Below are 22,822 nucleotides of genomic sequence, written 5' to 3' on the forward strand. Positions count from 1 at the left end.
ACGGTTTGTGCCTGGTCAGACAGCATGCTGAGCACGGTGAGGTCTGCTGCCCGTGCACATGAGTAAGTGCTTACCTCACAGGAAGTGTTCGAGGCGGAAACATATCCCGGTTGCACCCAAGTAAACAGATCCGACTTTCAGACCAGCGCATTCCAATTTGATTTCCTCCATTTCGGCTTACTAGCTCCTTTTTTTGAGAACTTCTGTCCTGTCGTTATTCAGAGGATAAGATAAAAGCTTGTGAAACAAGACTACAGTATATCAAAAAGGAAATTCGAAGTTACCGATATGAACCGCCCCATATTGGTGTCAAACAAGGACACCAGCCATATCATAACTGTCCATCACAAAAATTGTTGCATTTTCCTGCCCTTCTATAAGGCACAGGGGTTATCTGTGTGTCTGTGCAAACCACTGTGTGTGGACCCACTCCTCTCTGCTGCCTTATCCTGTGTTTGCATGTGTGTCATCACATCTTATTCCAAAACGGTCATGTCCAAAGGATTTGAGCAAAAGGTCCAGCCCTTGACTCACAGTGAAAAAAAAAAAAACATTTCTAAATAAAGAACATGGATCTTAATAAACGCTTTGGATCAAAATGCCTTCGCTGTCACGCAATGCACACCTCTGCTCAGATCCTGAGCCAATCAAAGCATGTAGTGCATAGGATTAGCTTTTCTTTCAGCACTATGTTATATTCCGTTTGTTTTGGCCTCTTTCCAGACAAACTGTAAATCTCAGCACAAATGTCTGTCTGTTTCATGCTTCTGCTAAAAAAAACAGCTACCAAACATTTATCTTCCACCATATCTGTCGCCGTTTATATGTTCAAGATGGGCAAGTGTTCCCAAAGTCAAAGAAAAAGATTTGATAAACGATTTGCTCAAACTCAGAGTTGTGGCTCACAGCCAAAAAAAAAAAAGACAAAACAACAACAAAAGTGTAAGAACTCATATTTGACTAAAACGACCTCACACACACGGGGGCGGGATGAGGAGAAGATAACACCTGAAACATGATTCAGCTCTGCTCGCTTGTCGCCTCGGTGCCTCGCTGCCTCGGTGTTTGAAATGGAGCGCCAGGCTCCGCCTCGGCCGGATTCTGACAGCCCCAGTCAGGCGCAGGGCGGTGAGCTGTGACCGTGAGGTACGGATGGAATGCCAGAGCGGGCAGCCGCACAAGGCGCTTCGGGTGGGCGGGGGAAAAAAACAGGGCCGTGTTCCGTTTAGCTCCGCGGACCGGGACGACAGCTAACACAGCCCCGCCGTCTCACCCCCTGCAGGCCTGACAGCATGGAAATCAGAGGGTGGAAGCCTCTGAATCGCAAACAGCGGACTTTTATTGACCTCAGATAGGGTGCAGAGATAATGATTTCTCACCATGTACCTAAAAAAGATACATAGAAAATGGAAAGCTGGTTTGTACCTGCACTGGAACTCATGGCTTACGCTACGATGAGCTATAATTATCCTGCACTCTTTACTCATTTCTCTAGGCCGTCTTGGCCTCTTGTTCCTGCTTAGTGATCCATCGTATTTTAAGTCAGACATAACAGTGAGTTCAACCGTGACTGTAAATAATGTAAACATTACTTGTTGCTTTTGTTATTTCTGTTGTTAAAGAATGCCATCTGTGTTCTTGCACACACATATACAGGTGCAGGTATAAGCCAAGTCATCATGTTCATATTCCTGAGTGCTTCATGCAGCATAGTGCCACGTTTCATATTGATACATGTTAAATCTTTGCATTTCATTTGCTCCATTTTCTGTTATTTAATTTGCCTTTTGAGCACCTGCCTTCATTTGGTACCCTGTATATTCTGCATCTGAGAGGGTCCCCATCAAAATTTCATTTGTGCACCTGTTACACTGCCAATACATTGAGCAGCCATTATCCCCTCCCATGAACTAGTTATCCAATTAGTCATTTGATTTATGGTTGTTGGTATTTAAACCCCCTAATGTGAGCGAACTGTGTTCCAATCTAAAACTAAGTAACTTCACCGTGCTGTTAAGTGTTACCTGCTATGAGGATTTCAGCTGACTCATTTAATGCCTGCTTCAGATGACCGTTCATCTGACCAAACACTCAATACCCCTTGTTGTCTGCTAAGGACGTCACACTTCAGGTTAACAGAGAATGCCTTGAAGAGAAAGTTTAAATCAGCTCTTAGCACTGGTAAAAATAACTTCCAATATTTGTATTAAAATACTGGACCGTTTAAAAACTATTCACTGTTTTCGTCTAAATAAGTCACTATGAAAAAGCCTAATGATCAGCCACGCTAGTGAGTTCTGGGGATAATGCCCAGCACAGGCTTAAGAACAGCGTGGGTCTCCTCTGCAAAGCAGACACAATACATGGCCTGCTAATGAATTCTTCTCCACAGATAAGCCCCGTAACACCCCTATCAGAGAATAAAAAAACGATGCCACGCTGCCAGTGCTGTGCTGTAAATGGATATTTGGAAGTGACTCGCTGGCGTGTCACAATGCCCGTCGTCACGGTTTCCCGACGGGACGGGCGGGTGGCCACGCCGACCGCACGCTCCAGAACAAAGCGCAGGTCACACGAGGACAAACTCTCGCACACCTGAGGCCGGCAGGAAACGAGCATGCAGAATGAAACAGAGAAGCCTTACAATGAACACTAATACAGCGAAGCTCTTCTGCCAGCCTTCAACAGAGCAAAGGAAGGGCCGCTGACATTGATTGACTTTGACTGACTTTGGGCAAGACATGCATGTCAATGATTCATCAGTAACATGGAGGTGATGCAGGGTAATTGCATGATGTGTTTAGCACTGACTATAAACAACGCTAACCTCTCAGAGAGGACAACCAAGCAGCAGGGAGTTATATATGAGAGAGGATGAAGGGGCAGCGGGCAGTGGGATGCTTCAAGTGTTCAGTTTTAAGACAAAGAGATACGATGTGGGAACGGCCCCCTGCCACGACTCCACTGTTAGTGAATGGAGGAAGAAACAGGAAGAGGTCATTAAAGAATATAAAAGTTGAAGTGCAGCAGCCAACTCTCCAGCCTCCGCTCCACTGAGCAGAATGCTGGTGAAACGCAGCCGCTAGCCGATGCAGCCAACCGGACTTACGCTCTCATTTTACACGTTCCGCTGCCTGAAGACTGAGCAAAGCCCTGCGAGACTGTTCTCACAATCACGCCCACCTAGGCTGCACAATCCGCCGAGAACCGAAAAAAAAAGGTCTGCAGTCGGCTTCCTCTAACAAAGACACGGGGAATCTGCAGATCAAAGAGACTGCGGAGTTTTCAGCCGAAGTTTGTTTCTGCAGCTCTCCCTGACTAATCAATGCCTTGGCCTGAGATTCCTCTGGCCGTGCACACAGATCCGAGGATACCGACTGAAAAAAAAAAAAGAAAAAAAAAAAAAAGGGCACATATAAATTCTCACCGCGTCATTGTCAGTGTGGACACTAGGTCACCAAGGGCCAGGGACGCTCTCCGTTCATGCTTTAGGTGTCTGAACAATGGCAGTCCCCTCCAGGCTACTGCACTTCATTGCCTTCTTCAGCAGACGCCTGCCAGATGTCATGCACTACGCTACAATCTTCTGTGGCCTAACAGCAGGTTGTCTCACTCTCATAGCGGCTGCTGTTTTGCCAGCGAGGCTCCAGGTTAGGTAACATAAAAAAAAAAAGGCAAGCTTGCCCAAATGTAGGGAGCTAGGGTTTGTACTGAGCTCAGCCCACCAAACACCAGTATACCCAGGACATGACAGGATAAGGAGGATTCCATCCCAGGCCTCAGCTGGTCCCCTCTCACCGTCCCATCACAGAACCATCATCTCTATTTGCCGTGTGACAGAACTGTCATCTTTACCCCAAACACCTCAGCCTTTTGCTGACCCCCCCGCTCTAACCACCGTCCCCTCTGATAAGCCCCCACATTTTAACCTGGGGGGGGGAGGTGTCACTTCCTGCCTGCCTCCTTTTAAACCTATACCAGTGCAACAATTTGCCACTCTTCATACTGCGGTAACAACTGATCACAGGTGGCACAGAGGTCAGTCCCTGACACCCCCCTGACCCCTCCCTCAGAATTGTTCTTTTTCAGCTACTTTTCAAGTGATCGGTATTTCTGTCTGGCTACTGAGTCAACTAACATCGGAGGTCAAGGAAAGGAGAGAAAGGAGCAATGGAGAAAATGGATGTGGAAAGGCAGTAATGAAAAAGCAGCTGGATTTAGAGTGGATTGGAAAAGCTTCTATCCAATGGCTGACATTGTAACACAGAGTCCTTCGCTGTAAGTGACTAATGTCATATTTAAAGTGTTTAACATGCAATACTACTCCAGTTTCCCCACATGGAGAGTTGATACAATTATGAAAATATCACAATACAACACTGAAAACATTTGGGACAAGATGTGCGTGCTTATCCTATCAGTTAGGATCATAACTGTAGGCAGCATTTGCAATGCAAAGGAGGCCTGACCCCAAGCCAGACCACATGGAGATGGAAATAAGCATCATTTCAGTTAACTACTAAATGTAAATAAGAGGGTAATGGGAAGAAAGCACTACACAGAAAAGGGAAGAGGGGACATATGAAATTTTGGTGTCATCAGACTGCTCAAATTTCCAGTAAAGGCTTCATATTTGTAGACAGGCAATCAGTTGTATAGTATCTGTTGTCATTTAGGCATACCACAATGGAAATGAGATAAACATTTTAAATCATTTCAGACATAGTCACACACAAAATTACCATTAACAAGGGTCATAACCATGCTGGTACTCTTACAGTTATAAAAGCACAGTTGCTGTGGCTGTGAAAACCAGAGTGATGTATGTGTTAAAGAATCTCCCTTGGTGAACAGCAGGGGGTTACCAGATCATACGTAAGGGAAATTAAAACGCAGCCATACATGTTTACTTGTGTGGGTAATCTTAACTAGCCACCTAAAGGCAGACCAATGCTCCCAGCAGCCAATAGGGACGCTGACATTAATTCCCGCAGCAAAGGCCTGTTATTATGGTTCCTTCGGCTTGCTTTGCATGACAAAATGAGAACAGCAGAGTTCTCTCTGAATCACATATGATGGTGCATCACACAGCTATTAAGAGCTGAAAGGCCTTAGTCATCACGGGAGTACAGTCTACATTCCTAACACATGACAGCCTGTGCTCCAGCGTACACGATGCCATAATTCCATAAGAACCAATTTTCTCCCTCCCCGTGGGTCTCTCTCTGTCTACATCCAGGTTGAAGGTTTGCTTTTAGAGAGACGGATAGAAGATATTTCTGCCTCCTAACTGCTCTGTAGAGCCCCGGTCCTGGCTCCAGGCCAAATCCCCATGGTTACCACAGAACAGCAACTGCCTCTTTCCTCTGCTCATTAAAAAACTCCTTCTCTCTATGAAGGGGATCGGAAGAGGACAGAGACCAACACGCAGACAGTGCCCAGCCAAAAGGGGTCCTACGCTGTAGTGCTGGGGGGGTTGCGTTTCTTTCATTTCACCACATAAATAGCATCCAGAGAAAGCACACTACACCAAAGAGGTCATCTTTCTCCTCCAGGAAGAGTGACTGATTGTTGATCCAAAACACTCCAACCGAAAACAAAACGCAGAAAATAGCTAACAATTTCACACCAGCCAGCCTGTTACACCAGTTATACAGCAATACATCTAACCTCCACAACTTGTGAATCGTCAATAATATACATTAATGTATTGATCCAATGTTGAATAAAATAAAGTTAGGTGCAGTTTCCATGGACACAGGTCAGAGAGAGATATTTGAAAGCCACGTGTGCATTTGAGCAGGAATAGAGCATGCCTGGAATAAAGTACTGAGAGATGTTCGCTATCTGAGGAACAGATCAAGTCAGCTGGTGATTGGCTATAAATAAATGATACACAACAAGGAGCCACAAAGTGGAACTCTTTTTAGGACAAATGTGAATGCACAGAAAATTGTGAATGCACAGAAAAATGACTGTGTATCGTATATCAGCACAACACAACAGAAACAACACAAAAAACCATTACACTGATATATTACACACACACACACACACACACACATACAGAGAGAGAGAGAGAGAGTGGGCATAAAGTCCAAATCTACTTGATTGTAAAAACTTGAGGTGTTTCAAAATTACATGTCCGTTAGTTGTTTCAGTTTCAGGTGTAACCAAGAGGAGCCAAAAGCAGTTTGCCGAGTTCATTCTTGGACGTGTGAAATGATTATGACACAAGACGGTTTCGCATGCATAGGCTGAGACTCTATGGCCTGTGTATCAGCAACAAAATCACGACTGGTTCCGAAGTTACGGTAATATAACTTCCAGGGTGTTGACACAAACTGCTTTGTAATATACATAGCTGGGGGACGAAAGGCTGAACCCAGTACAAGCACTATCTATGTGAACAAGCAACATGGTTTGACTCTACAGTCCAACCAGAGGGGTTAACATTAAGCACAGAAGGTGAACTTTGCATAGAACCAACAAAATGCAATGATATGAAAAACCAATATTGAAACTGTGGCAAAGTCCTCTTCGCCCCGGTCCGAAGACAGCGCGTCTGAATGTCAAAAGCAACCTCACACACTCGGTGTAACGCAGTTGGATGTGACTGTACCTAAATTTCACTCCTTTAAACGTCATTAAACATCGCAGCGACAGTGCCATACACAGAGCTTTCGAAATTCAGAACGCACACAATCTGCAGAGATCAGAAGGACAGACAAGATACACCGTAACACTGAATCTTCACTCAGTCCTGCCGAGAGCACCGATCTAATATTAAAGACGGTTCCATTCGATGAAGGAATAATTCAATTCGGTGCTGAGAAACGCCTAGAAACGTGGAGAAGTAACAAGTCAAGCACAAAGACCAGCGGATATTCCGCACTCATTGGGCACAGCAAAGAGCTACAGTAGCATCGATGGTTATTCTGCATCAGATAAACACTGTTCACTGTGTGACTGAATTATCGGCGTACTCAGGTGAGAGTCCCATGTAGAACAATATGGCTTAAAATATAGAAAACTTACCTTTCACTTGACTCTCATATTCTGCAATAATTTCTTTATCCTTTTTGAACCTCGTCGGATTAGACATCTCGGATCCCCTTTTGATAGTTATTTGCAGTTCGTGGATTGCAGTCAACAAATATGTTCTACCCCTGTCGTACGGCTAGGCTGCCCACCGCATCCTACAGGTTTAGCAGCGAGAGTTCACAAGTATGACAAAAGAAAATGGTAGAGACCAGAGACTCACTTTCATTCGCCGAATCGATTTAGTAATCTTCGTGAGAGTACAGTCTTTGTTTCTATAAAACATGCAATATGTTCCAGGCTCCCATAATTCTGGATTTCAACAAAGTGAAAAGCCCGCCACGAAACCGTATCAATGGAAACGCTAACCACAGCTAAGGCAACGGCAGCACGAGCGAGCTGAACAAACAGCCCCCGAGCAAAAGCGTTCAGCTAACCTTTAAAAACCATTACATTGACCTTCTGGCCAAGTGCGATTGCTCGGACGCAGGGAAGGGCGACTAAAACGCACGGGTCCTGTAGTGCACACGGCGAAAAATGGAGAACAAGACGACCGTGCGGCAATGTGTACTTCCCCGGGCGACCGAGCGCTACTGACTCCGCACTTCTGCCGCGCTTCACAGCTCCGCTGTTTCCGAGGCGCAGACCGACCGCAGCGCAGCTGCCGGAGAGTCACTGGGAATGGGTGGGATCGGAGAGGCGCACGGAGCGGAAACGTGGAGAGGATTGACAACCACTCCAACCAGTCGAGCCAATGTTTTTTTGGGAGACTATCAGTCAGGACTCGTTTCCAAGTGAGAGTTTTCGCACGCGTGCTCAGGGTGTGCGGTCGGTTCTCTCCTGAGTGTTAGCACTTACTGCTCTGAGTAGCTGAGCGAGGATCAGAAACCCGATTTTGCACTGAATGGTGGCACGGTGGCTGAGGTCGGAAATTTTACTGTCCTGAAAAAGTTTGTCTAGAGACAAACGGCCACCTAGCTGAGAGTGATGGCGTTTCACACCAGTTGCACAGCATTATTAGGAATTGTTTCTTGACCTGCTCCTTTCTCCTTAGTCTGTCATTCATTTAGAGACCGGTTTATCATCGTAAGAATGAAAGTAAAGGCTGCATTGTACACAATCCATATGGATTTAGTTAAGTGTGCTGAGTATGACTCACAGATTTACAACCAAACCAATTTGGTTTGCTCCGGTGCTGGAAACGCAATTGTGCGTGCTCACCAGTCATAATCACGGTGTGTGCGGGAGAGTCAGACGCTATGGAAGTAATCGCTTGGAAGAGTAGTCTAACACCAACATGTAAAAACCACACCATTTTCTTACAGTATACAGCTGACAAACAAGGTTTCTCCCTGTCTCGGGCGCACACACAGACAGACACAAACACACACACACACAAAATCCACACGTGTTTTCCCCATTCCCCATTCTTGAGTCCTCCGAATGGGGTATGCGCGCACAGTCATTATTTGACCCATTTTGCTCCAAATCGTGTTACGACTCCTGGGGCTATTAGAAAATTAACATGCAAATCTAAACATCGTTTATATTAATAAAGGATTAAAATACTTCCGGCAGACGAAATGACCTCTAGATCAACCTTCTAATATTTTAAAGTATTTTAAAATATGGCCAAGAAGCCACATTTGTGACAGAGGAGGTAATGACGTGATAGTTTAAAGCAGGTGTTTGTATATGGTCATTCTGATACAGGTTGTGGTCATACACCGCTAATGTGATATTTTACTCAACCGCGAATAAACTTCAGGATATAGCGCTAGCCTGCCACCTGGTGGCACAACGAGTTCTTCACCAGAAACTGTACATTTTTGAAATGCATTCTCGGACTTAGTGAAATGCATTTAAGTGCAGCAGCGGATAACACGTGGTCCGTGACATTGCAGGAATTGTCTGAAATTGCAATTCATCCTTATTTGATCCAAAGTCGGGAATAGCTAGACTTGTTATAAAGTCTCTGTATTAAGGCCCTAATGTGATCTCCTTTGCATCACCCAAGCCCCTAAACCGTGATCACTGAGACTGTTGATTTACGAAATTTAAGTCGTTTAAACTACTCACTGAAATGTTTTTATACAGCGTCAGCAGGCACTAGAGTCCGCTGGGGAAAGATAAGGGCATAACGCCTCAGAATGCTACGGTATGACCTACAGGTTAATATGTTTCATGCAATCTGTACAGAATAAATCATGTAAAAACTAAACAAACTTTAACGTTTATCAAACCCTTTGTTTGCACGCCCAGAGCAGTCATTGTTATCAAAAATGAAATGATTTCAAAAGGAACACGAAGGCCAGCAAACCTTCAGCAGGTGTTATACACAACCAATGACTTGTTTTGTTCGGTGCAAAAAGATAATGTCCTTTTAAAGGCAAGGAAACCAGTACAGTACAATGGACGTTTCTTTATACAATGCAAATACACTATAACCTGTGCGACACTGAAAATTCCCGATTCAGCACAAAACGAGACCAAGGCCTCCCTCTGCTGGTAGGAATTGAAATAGAAAATTTAGAAATTCCGAGAGAATAATTCAACAGGTGGGCGTCGTTATCTAAATAATGCTGATAAAAAACCTTTAACATGGATTTCCAGAACCATAAGCCTTAAATATGTTTTATTTACATTAAAATAAACACCACATGTATGAAGAAAACACACACTGTGAAACCAGTGCTAACTATTCATTCACTGAGCTACCGACACCATACAAACTGCTGATTTTATAAACCAGAGCTTAGCTTGTACCAACAGCTAAAAACGGCAGGCTGCAGCTAGTTGACCCAAAGACTGAGAACACTAAAAAATGTCAGGATACTGAATTAAGATGCTCCTTTCTCCCCATGCCCCTGCCACTGCTGCAGACTGAGATTGCAATGAAATGCCATGAACACAAGTGGGCTAACATGGCTAACACCACTGTTCCAGTGTGAACACGTATCACTGGAGAGGAAAAATCCTATTAACAGGCCTGTAAAAGACCCCTGACCATATGCCTCACGGCACAGTCACCAAGCAGCAGATCGCCACCCGTGAGGGCTGGTTTCTGCTCCCTGCCCATCCACAGTCGTTTGCACGCTGACGTTAGGAGCTCTGCAGGCGGCCGGTGCAGTGATTCTGTGCCCAGCAGCCTGCCGTCCTCAGCCGGTCCTGAAGAACGCCTCCTCCACGGCCTGGGTGAAGCGGTGTCTCATCTGCTGGCGGAAGCCGCTGTACCACTCCATCAGCCTGCGCCTCCTCTCCGCCTTCTCCTGCTGGCTCATCCTCCTCTCCCTCTCGAGCAGGGCGGGGAGCTCCCTCCAGTCCTGCAGGAAGATGAAGGGAGCCCCCGCGGCTTTCAGCAGGCGGAGGGGCGACCCGCGGCCGGCCCGGCACCCACCCGGCGTCGGCACGTCCTCCACCACCGGCACCGAGCCGTACGAGCAGGCCTCGTAGATCCGGTAGCACTCGGTGTTGACGCCCACCGGGCAGAGGGTGAGGTCGCTTTGCGCCAGCGCCGACTGGTACTGCTGCAGGCTGTCCTGGCTCTCCTGAGGAACCCACCTGACGCGGGAGAGACACAGGCGCGCAAGGTGAGGCCGCTGGGTTTATACGTCACTTAAAACAAACGCAACGATGCTCCAGCCATTATCAACAGGTAAAACCTGCAGTATTACATTACATTATATTCATTTAGCAAACACACCTGTCCAGAGTGACTTCCAGCAAAAGAGAACAGAAGTGTATCCATCCAAGTTGAATGAGTAACAGTGTCAGACCAGGCAAATAACACTCTCAGACCAGTGAGTGTGAGCATAACACTATTCAAGCCCCACCACAAGTTAACTTGTGCAACCTGACGAGGCAATGGAAGCCAAGTATACTACCATACTACCAGTCACTATATCACAGCATGCAAAACACACTGCAATACTGCACGTAAAATAAACAAGTAATACAAGTAGCATGTGTTAGGGGGTGGGGACTGAGGTGGAACCGAGATGCAGTCTGAAGAGGTGGGTCTTCAGTCTGCATCAGAAGATGGATTGTAAGTATCATTCTGGCCCCGAGTCGCCAGCTTTTGCCGTACTTTTCTCGGGCAGTAGTCAGGCACTCTCTCTCGAGGCCCTCTTGCTTCAGGACCCTCATCAGCGTCTCCCGGGAGGAGTTCTTGTATACGGTTCCCAGGAAGTTGCACAGGTAGGGTCGGGCGGAGTTCACCATCTCTGCATTAGGAGTGACCACAGGAAACTGCCTGTACCTGAGAGAAAGGTGGAGAAGAGAAAGTCAGTCTATTCGCCTCCTAAAATTTAGACTTTAATTTACCTGAGCTATATATTGCATTTCAATATAATTCAATTTGATTTATTTCAGTTTATTTACTTGGCATTTCGATATGTGGCAGAAGCTCTCATCCAGAGCCACTTGCAAAGTGTATATTATCAGGCCACATGATGTGTGTGTGAATCAAGTAACACACAGTACTGCTGCACACACACGCACACACACACATCTAATGTTTATCTCTGACCTTAAGATGTCATACTTAAAAAGCTATACGAAAGAACCTTCACTTTTATTGGGAATAATATTTAAATCACTGTAGACAGAAACCTTTACTTTTATTGCAAATAATACTAAAAGCACTGTAGATGGAAACCTTCATTATTACTGGGGATGGTACTTAAATCACTGTAGATAGGAGCCTTCATTTTTATTGGGGGAATCACACAGTTTGGAATGACCCTGGTATTTTAGGGTTAAAGCAGGGTGGGGATGCACATTATTAGTGCAGACAGGAAGTGAAGCATCAGGTACGAATGGGGGGGGGGGCTTCAGACGCCCACAGGCTGTGGCTGCAAGGTTCTGACTGACAGGCAGGAGAGAGACGCTTACGTCGCCACCCCCAGGGGCCACTGGTAGACGTCCTGGTCGTTGACCCAGGGGCTGTCGTACACCAGGAAGAGCGGGTCGACGAATCCGCCGTGCCGCTTCAGGAAGGGGCGGAGCCAGTCGTTGGCGCAGCGCTCGTTTCCCAGCAGCAGCACGGCGGCCCGGGAGACGGAGCCGGCCTGCACCAGTGCCTGCGCGTGCAGCAGCCACTGGGTGGCGTAGGAGACCTTCCTCTCCTCGCGGCCGTTCAGCACCAGCACCACGCTGTCCGTGTCCAGCGGGACGTGTCCCTGGATCACCGCCGGGCCCGTGTAGAAGCTGCGGAGAGCGAGAGCACGCCGTCAGCCGTCTGGCCAACCCTGCCACGGCGTCTCTGACACTGAAAACGCACCGGCGTAGGGGGCCGCACGCACACGTGTGAGTCCTGGACGTCTTTCTGAGCTACAACCTGCTATGTCAGACGAGGGACCCGTGGAGCGAACCCGGGTAAAATGCCTCAGAAATGACACTCTCCTTCAGGGAGTCTTAATGTGCTAAGCAGCGAGTTCCTGAGGAAATGATGCCTTTTAAGCGCTTTCACAGACGCCGAGCTGCTCCCGCTCTCCCTGATCAATTTACTGCCGCCTTTTTCCCATGATGCTGTTTGATGTTTATTCAAAACAGGAACCGAGCAACCTGCAACAAAAATAAATCCTTTCACTAACAGCTGGATTGAAGCTCCAGGAGAAAAGGCACATGGTAAAATATATTACAGAAAAATATTTCAAATAGTGCTTAATTAAGACAGTGGTGTTCATTTCAACTCAGCCATAATTGAAGAACCTAAAGTGTGACCTATTCACCTACCTGCACAAACCTGTGGACATCTCTCAGCACTCAGATACTCTATCCCTAAGCATCGTTAAAGAAGAATACTCTAACTTCATGTTACTTCGACATGATGCTTCCACGTTTCACATAGTATTTCTCTCACTTAAATGGAACATATGTCAGAGACAGCGAAGAACAGTCCTACTGCTCAGCACGACCACATTCAGACGTTAGCACGCATCTCGTTGGTCTACACTAACGACCTCAGGCTGGATTCTGTTACCCAGCATTCCTGGTAAGGGTGTCGCCATTCAGCCACTGCTCCTCAGTATGCATACTGCTCTCCTACATTTTTTAAACTGTGATCATGGCCCTCTGAGAAAACTCCGCTCGTTGTTGTTGTTGTTGTTGATTGGCTGTGCCTCTCTTAATTGTTTTCGCAGATCGACGGGCTGCCTGCTTTCTGTTGTACCTGGATGAGATGGGATTTCCTGGATGCGTCTGTGACCCAGACGTCTTGAGCTCAGCCTCGTGTCTGATCGCACAGAGCACGCATGCTGCCAGGGTAAGCCAGCGGTGCTGCGATCGCAAAGATTTACGTAAAGATTTACGTGCTATAAAAACAGGGACGAAAAGCCAAGAAGTTACACACCAAAATAACAAACAATACGCATGCCAAGTTTAATATCGTGACCACAAGTATGCTTCCACACCAAACACAAGGATATAACATCTACAAGGCAAGGAGAAATTTTGACATTCTTCCGCCTTCTCTGAAAATGATTATATAGTGTTGTATAGCGATTATAGTGCAATTACAGTCTTCTCTGCTGCAGCTGTTCCTGGAGTGTGAAGGTCTCCCTGTCTACAGTGCATCCTGCCGTATAACTCACGCCGTCTCCTCTCGATAACAACAGGGCAAACACTGACAGTTAAGAGTAAAGACAGGATATTCCACCAGCCAATCGGAAACGCCAGAGTAGGTCTATTTGCCCACCTCCTTGTCATACTTCGACAGAGTACATGTGTTGGGAGGAACACAGAGCGCTCCAAATCAGATTACTCATCACACATCACTTTTGTCTTAAAAGCGTCACAAAAGAACTTTTCCTCGTGTGGCCAGAGACATATGCATCCATGCTCCCAGATCTATATATTGCATATTATGTGCGTTTACCAAGCCCTCTGTAAAACATACTGCAACATTAACCTCATCTGATTCATACACAACATGTCTGCCCAGCATTGTTAGGTTTAAGTTAAATGCTAATTATAACGGTTATATATTGCTAGTATGATAGGGAGTCTGCAGAGAAATTCATAGCTACCTTATTACTAATCTTCTTATTAGGCTATACAGTATGTTGAGCAGACAGATGGGACTCAGCATGAAGGATAGTTCTCTCTATCTATTGAGGATCTCACTCACGATGCTCTCATTTCCTTTCTCAGCTCATAATGTCGTCTAGTGCCTGGGGAAAAGTTTGGAGGAACAAGAGGGTAAGGCATTTCCTTCACGGTCAAATTGCAAATTGGCCATCTATTCCATACAGAGTTCACAAAACAAAGGGGCTTTGTAAAATTTTCTTTTTTGGTCTCGTATGTCTCAAAGGTATCCAGGAAATTCAAAAGCTACAGTTTCTTATACAAAACTCAGTCTACATACTACAGTGCAGAGACGCACGACTGTGTTGTGTTCACACAGGAATATAGCTCCGATGGGATTATCTGCACAGTCAGTTGAGAAACTGGGAACTGTGGACATCCAGAACAGGATGAGCTGTTTGGAAGATCTATCCTCTTACTGCACAACAACGTTTGGAGACTACACTTTGATTAGCAGCAGACAGGAAGCGGTGGAGTCTGACCACACCAATCCTGAGGTTCCTGTCCCTGTTCTCAGGATGGGGTAATGAAGTGGGCTGCATTCATTGGTGGAGGGTGGGGGGTGGGGTTGTCATCGTACAGATATTGTACATTGAGGGTTTGAGGGTTTTGTACATTTCTCAATCACAGATTCATAACTCATATCTAAATTCATATATTTAGGCATCTTCTCATATAAAAGCATTAGAGCAGGAAACAAGCAATCATACTGCTACAAAGCAAAGCAAGCCCACAGTGGGAACATGGAAAAGATCAGACCATAGTAATGGTAGCCAGTTACCTAACTGACATCGTATTGAAACCAAACTTTTTCTCCTTTCTGTGAACACTTGCAGACTCAAAGACAAATCGGTATAGGGCACTGCACCATCTGTTTGAATATAATGCATCTCCCCTCACATCTGCAGTGATCATGCTCCAGTGACAGAGATCCTGAACCTCTGTGATGTCACCTGTACAGAACCTTTGGCAGCCGAGGGATGGCTCGGTCCTGCCTCAGAGACCGTACAAAAATACTGCTGGGTTCAGGGCTCACGGTTCAGAACCACCACGCCAGACCACCTGGCTGTCGGAGGCTGCAGATCAGGTTCACCCTTGATTCCTGCATCTCCACTTTCCTTCTTGCTCAGGAATTTTTCTGGCGTCTCCAGCATTTAGGATATAGATTATTATGTTCTTGGTTGCCGTGGATATGTTTTCAAATTTAATTTCAAAGTTAAACTGTCTACTTTTGGACTGCCAAATGTACTGTTTAATGGAAAGCTACCAGACGACTGTTAGTGTAAACTAATTAGAAAGAAAGAAAGAAATAGAGATAATATCTTAACCTTTAAATTGCCCGTGAGTTGCACACTGAACAAGCCTGATTTTAACTGAACATCTTCTGGTTACATCAGAATATCAAAGCATTTCAGCCTACGTGTCATATACAAAGGTCAGTTTAAATGTAACAAAGGACTTGTCAACCTCCATGTGCTTTGCAAGAACAAGAAGATTAAGTAAAACGAACACAAGGAAGTCTGCTTGGCTTTATGTGCGTAATTATACGTTATTTTCATTGCCTCTGCTGCAGCCATTTCCTCAGTGTAATGCATTTTTCCTGTCTATAGAGTGTCCTGTCTTCTACCTTACCCTCACCCAAACTGATAGCAGCGGGGCCATTACAGAAAGTTAAAAATAGAGGCAGGATATTCCACCAATCTATAGGAAATTCCTCAGTACTTTTATCTCTCGGAACACTCAAAATCAGATTATTTGCTGCACGGTCAGTTTTTGTCCACTTAACGACGTCAAGTTGAGGTTAAAAGCAGACATTTTCATGTCCCTAGGTCTATATGTTTGAACTGTCACTGTCACCACGAAAACAAACCAATATTCTGTGACGCATGCAACCGAGCACCCTCATCCTGCATGAGCATGTTTTAAAAGCTGGGGGGCCTCCAACTAATGCTCACCTCACTGTGGTGCCCTGTGGGACTTGTAGTCTGAAAAGACTGCCGTCGGCTTCAAGGGAGTGTATTGGAGCAGTGCGTTAGTCTTGCTTCAGCGCTCCTGCATGAAGCTGTGTATCTGAAAATTCCAAATATGAGGTGCATGAAGGGAAAGCAGCCATACTACACTAGCTATGAAGGATTGTCGTATATATGTATCATCCTCAATGCTCAATTCGGCAAATAAATGGCTGAAGAAAACACCCTGAAGACAAGTGGCGAGACAAAGCGCTACCACATGGTTTCCATCATTATATTTTTGGCTGCACGCTGACCTAGCAGACAGAAAACTTCGTGAGGACAGTCACTGATACATCCCTGGAGGATCTCGCTGCCTAACAGACAGAAGACCGCATGAGCGCTGTCACTGATAGATCCCGAGAGGGCCTCACTGTGGCACTCATTTCCTTTCTCAGCTCGCAATGTCCTCTGGTGTCTTGAGACAATTCTGGAGGACCAAAGGGTATGACATTCACTTCATGGTCCAATTTGCCAGTTAATGGCACATTAAACTTTGAGATAAACAACATTCTCCATAAACCTCAATATTTTTATGAGCTTTGTGGCCTACTTCTAGGTGTATACATGTACGATATACATGACTTTATTATTTTTGCCTGCAAAAAAGCCTATTCTGCTACATCAGCGGGAGATAGGAACCATGTTAAATCACTTCATTTCTTAACTATGAGGAGGTGAACAGTGTGAGGACATTGTGCTAACTTCAGACAAATCCATGAACCAAAACTGAATACAAACAATTTTTCCTGCATCTCTGCCCACAGACCAGTCATTACACAAAAATTTGAACTATGCACCCATTGACAGCTTGTGACCAGTTCCATCTGAGCGTCCATATAACTTCCACACGCTTCCCATCATTAAATTATCTTAAGTCAATCCTCTTTCACGGAGCAGCGAAAACAGAGACGAAAGTGGCGTGCACCAGGCAGGAAGCAGGTATTCTGAGCCCCCGAATCTGACTCCCCGCAGCAGCCCGTCTGAAAGCACAGATCAGAGCGGTTAGAGAGGAGTCACAGCTGCAGTGCTGAGCGCATAGGGAGCAGCCAGCGAAAGGACACCGCGTTTCCGTCGAGCCGGGGGAAGCAGGCCGTACTCTGCGCTGGCACACACACACGCAGTCCCGGGAGACCGTGCCTCAGATCTCACAGAGCAAGTCTTCACCGCACCTGTTCCTCCGAGAGTTCAGGAACCTGACTCCGTCTCATCTGCTTCGTATTATTCCGCTCTGAGGGAGCAGACTGCTGCTTTTCCCCAGCTCTCTCAGACAAGCTCACAATGAGGGAGGCACTGCAGGTGTGTATCGCACAGACTATGGAGGCTTCCTCCTCTTTGAGGATTTATTCAAGGGCTTTTACAGAGGTTGAAAGATACACTAGAGACACACTAGAGATGTTCAGCTCTTCCAGTGAAATGCAACACCGCTCTCGTCAAACCTGACTGCTGCTTGGCTTCCTCTCCAGGATGCTAGGATGCTTTTCCCCCAATTACTGTGTGTTCTTTATTTTGATTGGCTATTGCCTTGCATACAAAGTGTCAAATAGCAGATGTCTGCTTGCAACAGTATAATTCACTATAATGAAGAGTCCATGGACTGTTTTTTTTTTTTTTTTGCAAAATTACAATATTAGGAAAGCCTTATCAGATGTCACATTCACATTCAAACGATAAGCTTTATTACTCCTACAATTACTGACTCCCTTTAAATTGTCAATTTTCTACAGATTTCAGACATCTGTCAGGTCCAAGGTAATTCAGCAGGACTGTGAACCATGTGACTTCTGACAGAAGAAAAAGCGAAAACCTTTTTCCGGTTCTGTGTTCAACGTATTGGCAGTTACTGAGTGCAGCTGGGCTCATGGTCTCCTGTGATCCTTTGGACAGGACGTTAACCTTCTGGTGCTTTATTACTCAAGTTTAACTACTCATTTAGTTCTGACAAAAGGCACATATGCTCTCCACATTTCACCAGCGCAGTTTCAGTAGACCTCAGACTTTCCATTCAGCTTCAGACTAAGGCTTCAGGTTGTACGCCAGACTCAATAAAAAGGAAAGGTACAAAGAGCACACGATCCGCAGTTTGCTCTCAGCTCCACCTATCAATAACATCAGTAGCTAAAACAGCTGGCACAGAACTGTTGCTACTGAAAATCTATGGTGCCACATATGCACATCAAACCCTGTTTGTTTCAATGCCAGTGGCAAGTCAAGCTGCTAATGCTGCTGCCTAAATAACACATTTCTCTTTATAACCACTGTTTGGAGCTAAAGTTTTTTTTTTTTACCTTCTGCTTGTTAAATATTTTTAAGCACAATTCTGAACATGCTCCCTCTAACCTTCATGGAGGACACCTCAACAGGGCCATTGTGCCAGTGTCTTTACATGACAATGGTTAGATGCAAGGCTTTCTATGAGACAAATACATTTTCTTTGCAGTCACATATACCAACAGAGGAGATACTCTCACCTCAAAATGACTTTACCTACAGTTTGCTATGCCTAAAAGAATGAAACTCTTACCTGAAATTGACTTTTCCTACAGTCCCTAAAGAGGAGTGACACCCTTACCTGCAAGTGATTTTACCTGCAGTCTCTTACACCTGCAGAGGAGTGAAACCCTTACCTGAAAGTGATCTTCCCTGACTGCACCTCCCCCTCTCTCCATTGTGCTGTTGGGTCAGAGGGGCTCAGGGGTCCCTCCAGAATATGCTCCCACAAATAGAGACCTGGAAGACAAGAGGCGTTTCCCTGAATGGAGCTATCGCTGGTCACCTCTGTGTTACAGACCCCAACTGAAGCAAAGTAACCCTGCACTCTGCACTGTTGCCCTGGGCCTGGATGCGAGTGCAATAATCGAGACTGCAATACTGCACGGGCAGGGAGCTCCTGGGTATTGTCCTTTTAATGAAACACCTTTCCATGTTTAGGTAGTTGATATTTTCTCTTTGTTTTCCCTCAAAATCTTAATGTAACGCGAAAGAACTATTGACTGGCTTTTGGGAAATTCTGGAAATTTTGGGAATTGGTCTGACAAAAACACCTCCATCTGTCAAATCAGAGCATGGAAAAAAGAAAACTATTTTTTTTTCTACTGGTTATTAAATTGAAATTAAATTAAAAATAATCCAACAAAACCAGCTCTCGTCTCACCTATGGCGGCTTTGCCCCAGATCTGCACTTTGTATCTCTTGGGCCTGCTCTTGGCAATGTGGTCCTGGTATTCTCTGAACCTGTCCCTCCATCTTTGCCGGGACAGAGACTCGGCCCGCTCGTCCTCCTCCCAGGGATTCCACCCTTCCGCCTCGGCGGGGGCCAGAGAATTCCCGTGCTCCCGCGCCACACCCTTCGCGCTGTCTGAAGAGACAGTGCGATCACGCAAAAATCAGCAAAATCATCCGCTAATTTCAGTAATATTATGGAAATGAAAACTACAGGGGGCCTGGGCGTGCTCGGTAGAAAGTTAAGTTACCTTTATATGGACACTGTGATTTACAGTAAACATAAAACCACGCACTGTCCGAAAGTGGGCTGGTGGGACGGATGAATTAATCGTGAATTCATCACCGACATGCACTGGGCGAAACCAGTTCATTATATGCGATAACATCAAATTTATTCATTTCCCGCTGAGTATCTGCCAGCAAAACAATCCGTGATCCAAATACAACCGATCCGTGAAATAGCAGTGATAGCTGCTAGATGTTGGAACTGAACACAATGTACTACTTTGTTCCAAACGTTTCGAAATAAAGACAAGCTGGGGGCACGACCAGAGATTTTGGAGCTGCTGCTCAAGAGAACGCAACAGGATAAAGTGTCATGGACGACGACACCTCGTTGTTTAAAATCTTCTGCAGACGAAATGTTGAAAATTAGTGTTGGACAAGGCACAATCCGTGAGATATCTGATACAATTGTCCAAGAACAGTCGGATAGTGTCTCTATCGCACGCCAACATGTTACGTTAGCAAGCACAGTTTCAGTGAAAAAATTGGGTGCATTTACGAATCAGTAACCAATATGTAAAACCCCCCATAAATTGCCACACATATTAATTACCTGTGTTAGCCAGTAGCTTAACATTACGATACGATTTTCTGCCTTTATTAGCTAGCAAGCTAACGCTCTACCGTTTCTCTTACCGGCAGCTGTGACTTTTTTCACCACTCTATGCACTCTGGAGATAGCTTTCGGACTGAAAAAGACGTTATACGCAGCATACAATGAAAATGCCACATACAGTAAAACAATAAAGAAACATATTTTTCTGCGACCGAATTTCATGTTTTTTTTTCCTTTCAGGTTACCATTCTGTACAGCTGATCATTTTTATTTCTCACCCACCGCGACTATTTACATTTGCTCCTGGCCGTCAGCCGCAGAAGGACCCGTAACAGCAATGACGCCGTGCGGTCATCTCAGAAACTGCCTGCATAAAATTAAATTAAATTAAGCAAGCTGGGCTTCTAGCAGTAACTACAGTTCTGTCAGTATATGAAGTAATTTGGCATGGGTTACAATCACCCACTATGTTTTCTCCATATTCAGATTTAGTGAGGTCTGTTACTCTGCACCGCCCCATCGCTCCCTAATGATCATCTAACCAAGTTCCCGAAAAGAGAGGAGGGAGAGGCATTGTGTCCGGTGGCCTCTTCATGTCAGAGACAGTGATTCTGGCAGGTGAATTAATCATTAGTCTAATCATTGACCTAAATGAATAAAAAACGAAACATTTTATTGCTGCCCTAAAGTGGTAAAAATGGTGTTATTTTGTTGGATAATTTCATGGTAATGTTGCAAAAAATGCAAAGTCTGGAAGTTATATTCTTGTATTCTTAAATCAATATATTTTCATTTCATAATCTCTAAATGCATTATATACAAGAGCCACAATAGCGTAATTTGTCACAGAAAGGCTTCAAATTGCATCCCCACTTGTAAAATAAATAAATAAAAACTTACATGTGAAAAGTTTGAGATTATTATTCTTTTTAAATACCAGTCTACAAAATCATATGCTATCATTACCTCACAATATTCACAACATTTGAGAGTATCTCACACGGATTTAGACTTCATTTACTAAAAACAAACAAACAAAATCATTGTTATACATGAAATCTGCATCTAACTTTCAGCATTCATCTTCAAAATAAAGACCAAACAGGGATCTGATGAAGGATTGCTTAATTCATCAGTATTTTTCATTTAAAAAAAAAACAAACAAAAAAACACATTTATTTCTCTTGATGCAAACTGAGCAAAAATCTCCAAAGGAATTTGCAGCCTACCACTTGGAGGAGCAGCAGCATTAGCAGAAAGAATAGTCACATCTGTATGTGTACACTCTGCCCTGCAATCATATTTCTGGTTGTTTTGAATGCGTCTATCACAAGGGACTCATTCTCGCTGTGGCTGTTCTCACTCTTGCTGGCCACATAGTCTGCATGTCTGTCAGTCTCCTTTTTGCTGTCTGACTCCTTCCCCGCCACTCTGAAATGCCTCAAGTACATCTAGTACTTTGTGCACTGATCCCTTCTTAACAGTAAGTCTGCTGAAAGAACAAATATAATGCCTCCTTTACAACTGGGAATCATGCACAATATTTACTGTGGATATTCCATTCTGAAAAGACACTTTAAAGTTCCCAGTCCTGGATGAACAACTAGTCCCAATGTTAGGAAAAAAAAGAACAGCTGAGATTAAATCGGCTTTTAAAAATGTATAATTATTTCCACTAGATCTTCACTATACAGATTGCAGATTCATTACATGTATAGCATTGACAATATTGCACTATACTAAAGCAAATTAGCTACATGAGCACAGCAAAAGTTTTTATTTGTTTGTTTGCTAGTTATGAGACTAGAGACAAAATGGCTGCGCTCAGCGCTTGCTAACAACTAGAAATGAGTCCGTGGAAATGTACCTTATTTTTCATTATTGCTTTTGAAATGTTTTTCAGTTGGTTTCAAAATATTGCAAGCACGCAGCATAGAGTCTTACAGGGTTAGTTAGCTCACATGTATGCCTACTAATGCCTAGTCTTATAGCAGGGTTTAAATCACTAATAATGATTGATAATGATGTGTCTAATCTGTCTGTCTAATCCTTCCTTAAATGAACAGCAAGTTATTTTTACTGCTCTGCCCTAACAACAAATAGTGTCCAAAAATATACTTTGTTCCAGAAATGTTGGAGTACAATCACCATCTTTCACCTACCAGTCCTTCAATCAGCCATGTTGCTAATTTCCTTTTTAACTTCATTAGCGTTCTCCTTCCTGAAAACCTTACGGCCATGACCTAAGGATAATTGTGGATGGCTTTCCATCTTAACCTTTGATGTTTGGTCCCAGGAAGCACCTGTTGTGCAACAGTCATAATCAGAACTAGTTATTATAGGTATTCAATTATTACTGATGAACCAATTGTAAATTAAAATATCTTATACACTAAATGTTTCTAATATGTTTAACTAATAGAGACATATGTAGATAATTTCCTCTGTCCTTATAAATATTTATGGTGCCCTGGTTTTATGACAGATCTTAATAGAACTAATCTAATATGGGAAAATGGTCCGAATGCTATTTAAAATGACCACAGCTCTGTCCTTTCAATGTCTTTTGACCTTTCAGAAGTGGATTAAAAATCTTTAAAACCTGAAATAGCAGTCTGTG

The 22,822-nt window shown here is 44.5% G+C and overlaps 2 protein-coding genes across 6 annotated transcripts in view; both read right to left on the minus strand.

Annotated features, from left to right (window-relative positions):
• The window catches only part of srgap1a (SLIT-ROBO Rho GTPase activating protein 1a), a 93,263-nt gene extending 85,589 nt beyond the window's left edge, over positions 1-7,674 (minus strand). For all 4 annotated transcript variants that reach the window (XM_036518360.1, XM_036518359.1, XM_036518361.1 and 1 more), the window contains exon 1: positions 7,039-7,674. In XM_036518360.1, the coding sequence (XP_036374253.1) occupies positions 7,039-7,105 (67 nt within the window). In that variant the 5' untranslated portion in view covers positions 7,106-7,674. The remainder of the gene's footprint in view (positions 1-7,038) is intronic.
• A 1,934-nt stretch (positions 7,675-9,608) lies between these two features.
• rxylt1 (ribitol xylosyltransferase 1) lies at positions 9,609-20,519 on the minus strand. Of its 2 annotated transcripts, XM_036517484.1 has the most exons (7): positions 20,448-20,519; positions 20,283-20,335; positions 19,291-19,494; positions 18,764-18,866; positions 11,935-12,249; positions 11,129-11,299; positions 9,609-10,602 (listed from the first exon to the last, which is right to left on the minus strand). In XM_036517484.1, exons 1-7 carry the CDS (start codon positions 20,465-20,467, stop codon positions 10,200-10,202), a joined length of 1,269 nt encoding a protein of 422 aa, XP_036373377.1. In that variant the 5' UTR covers positions 20,468-20,519; the 3' UTR covers positions 9,609-10,199. The 2 variants fall into 2 exon arrangements, with proteins under 2 accessions (XP_036373377.1, XP_036373376.1); XM_036517483.1 differs by lacking the exon at positions 20,448-20,519 and having other exon boundaries at positions 20,283-20,427.
• Between the last annotated feature and the right edge of the window lie 2,303 nt (positions 20,520-22,822).

This window comes from Megalops cyprinoides, chromosome 23 (genome assembly GCF_013368585.1).
Source record: "Megalops cyprinoides isolate fMegCyp1 chromosome 23, fMegCyp1.pri, whole genome shotgun sequence".
NCBI classification, from domain to species: domain Eukaryota; kingdom Metazoa; phylum Chordata; class Actinopteri; order Elopiformes; family Megalopidae; genus Megalops; species Megalops cyprinoides.

What these genes read in the sequence shown, in the direction of transcription:
- rxylt1 (XM_036517483.1), bottom strand. Translation starts at nt 20,424, where the DNA reads ATGAAATTCGGTCGCAGAAAAATATGTTTCTTTATTGTTTTACTGTAT. An exon ending in GAAAAAAGTCACAGCTGCCG is followed by an intron (nt 19,495 to 20,282) that starts GTAAGAGAAACG and finishes CTGTCTCTTCAG; the next exon opens with ACAGCGCGAAGGGTGTGGCG. An exon ending in TGGCCCCTGGGGGTGGCGAC is followed by an intron (nt 11,300 to 11,934) that starts GTAAGCGTCTCT and finishes CCTTTCTCTCAG; the next exon opens with GTACAGGCAGTTTCCTGTGG.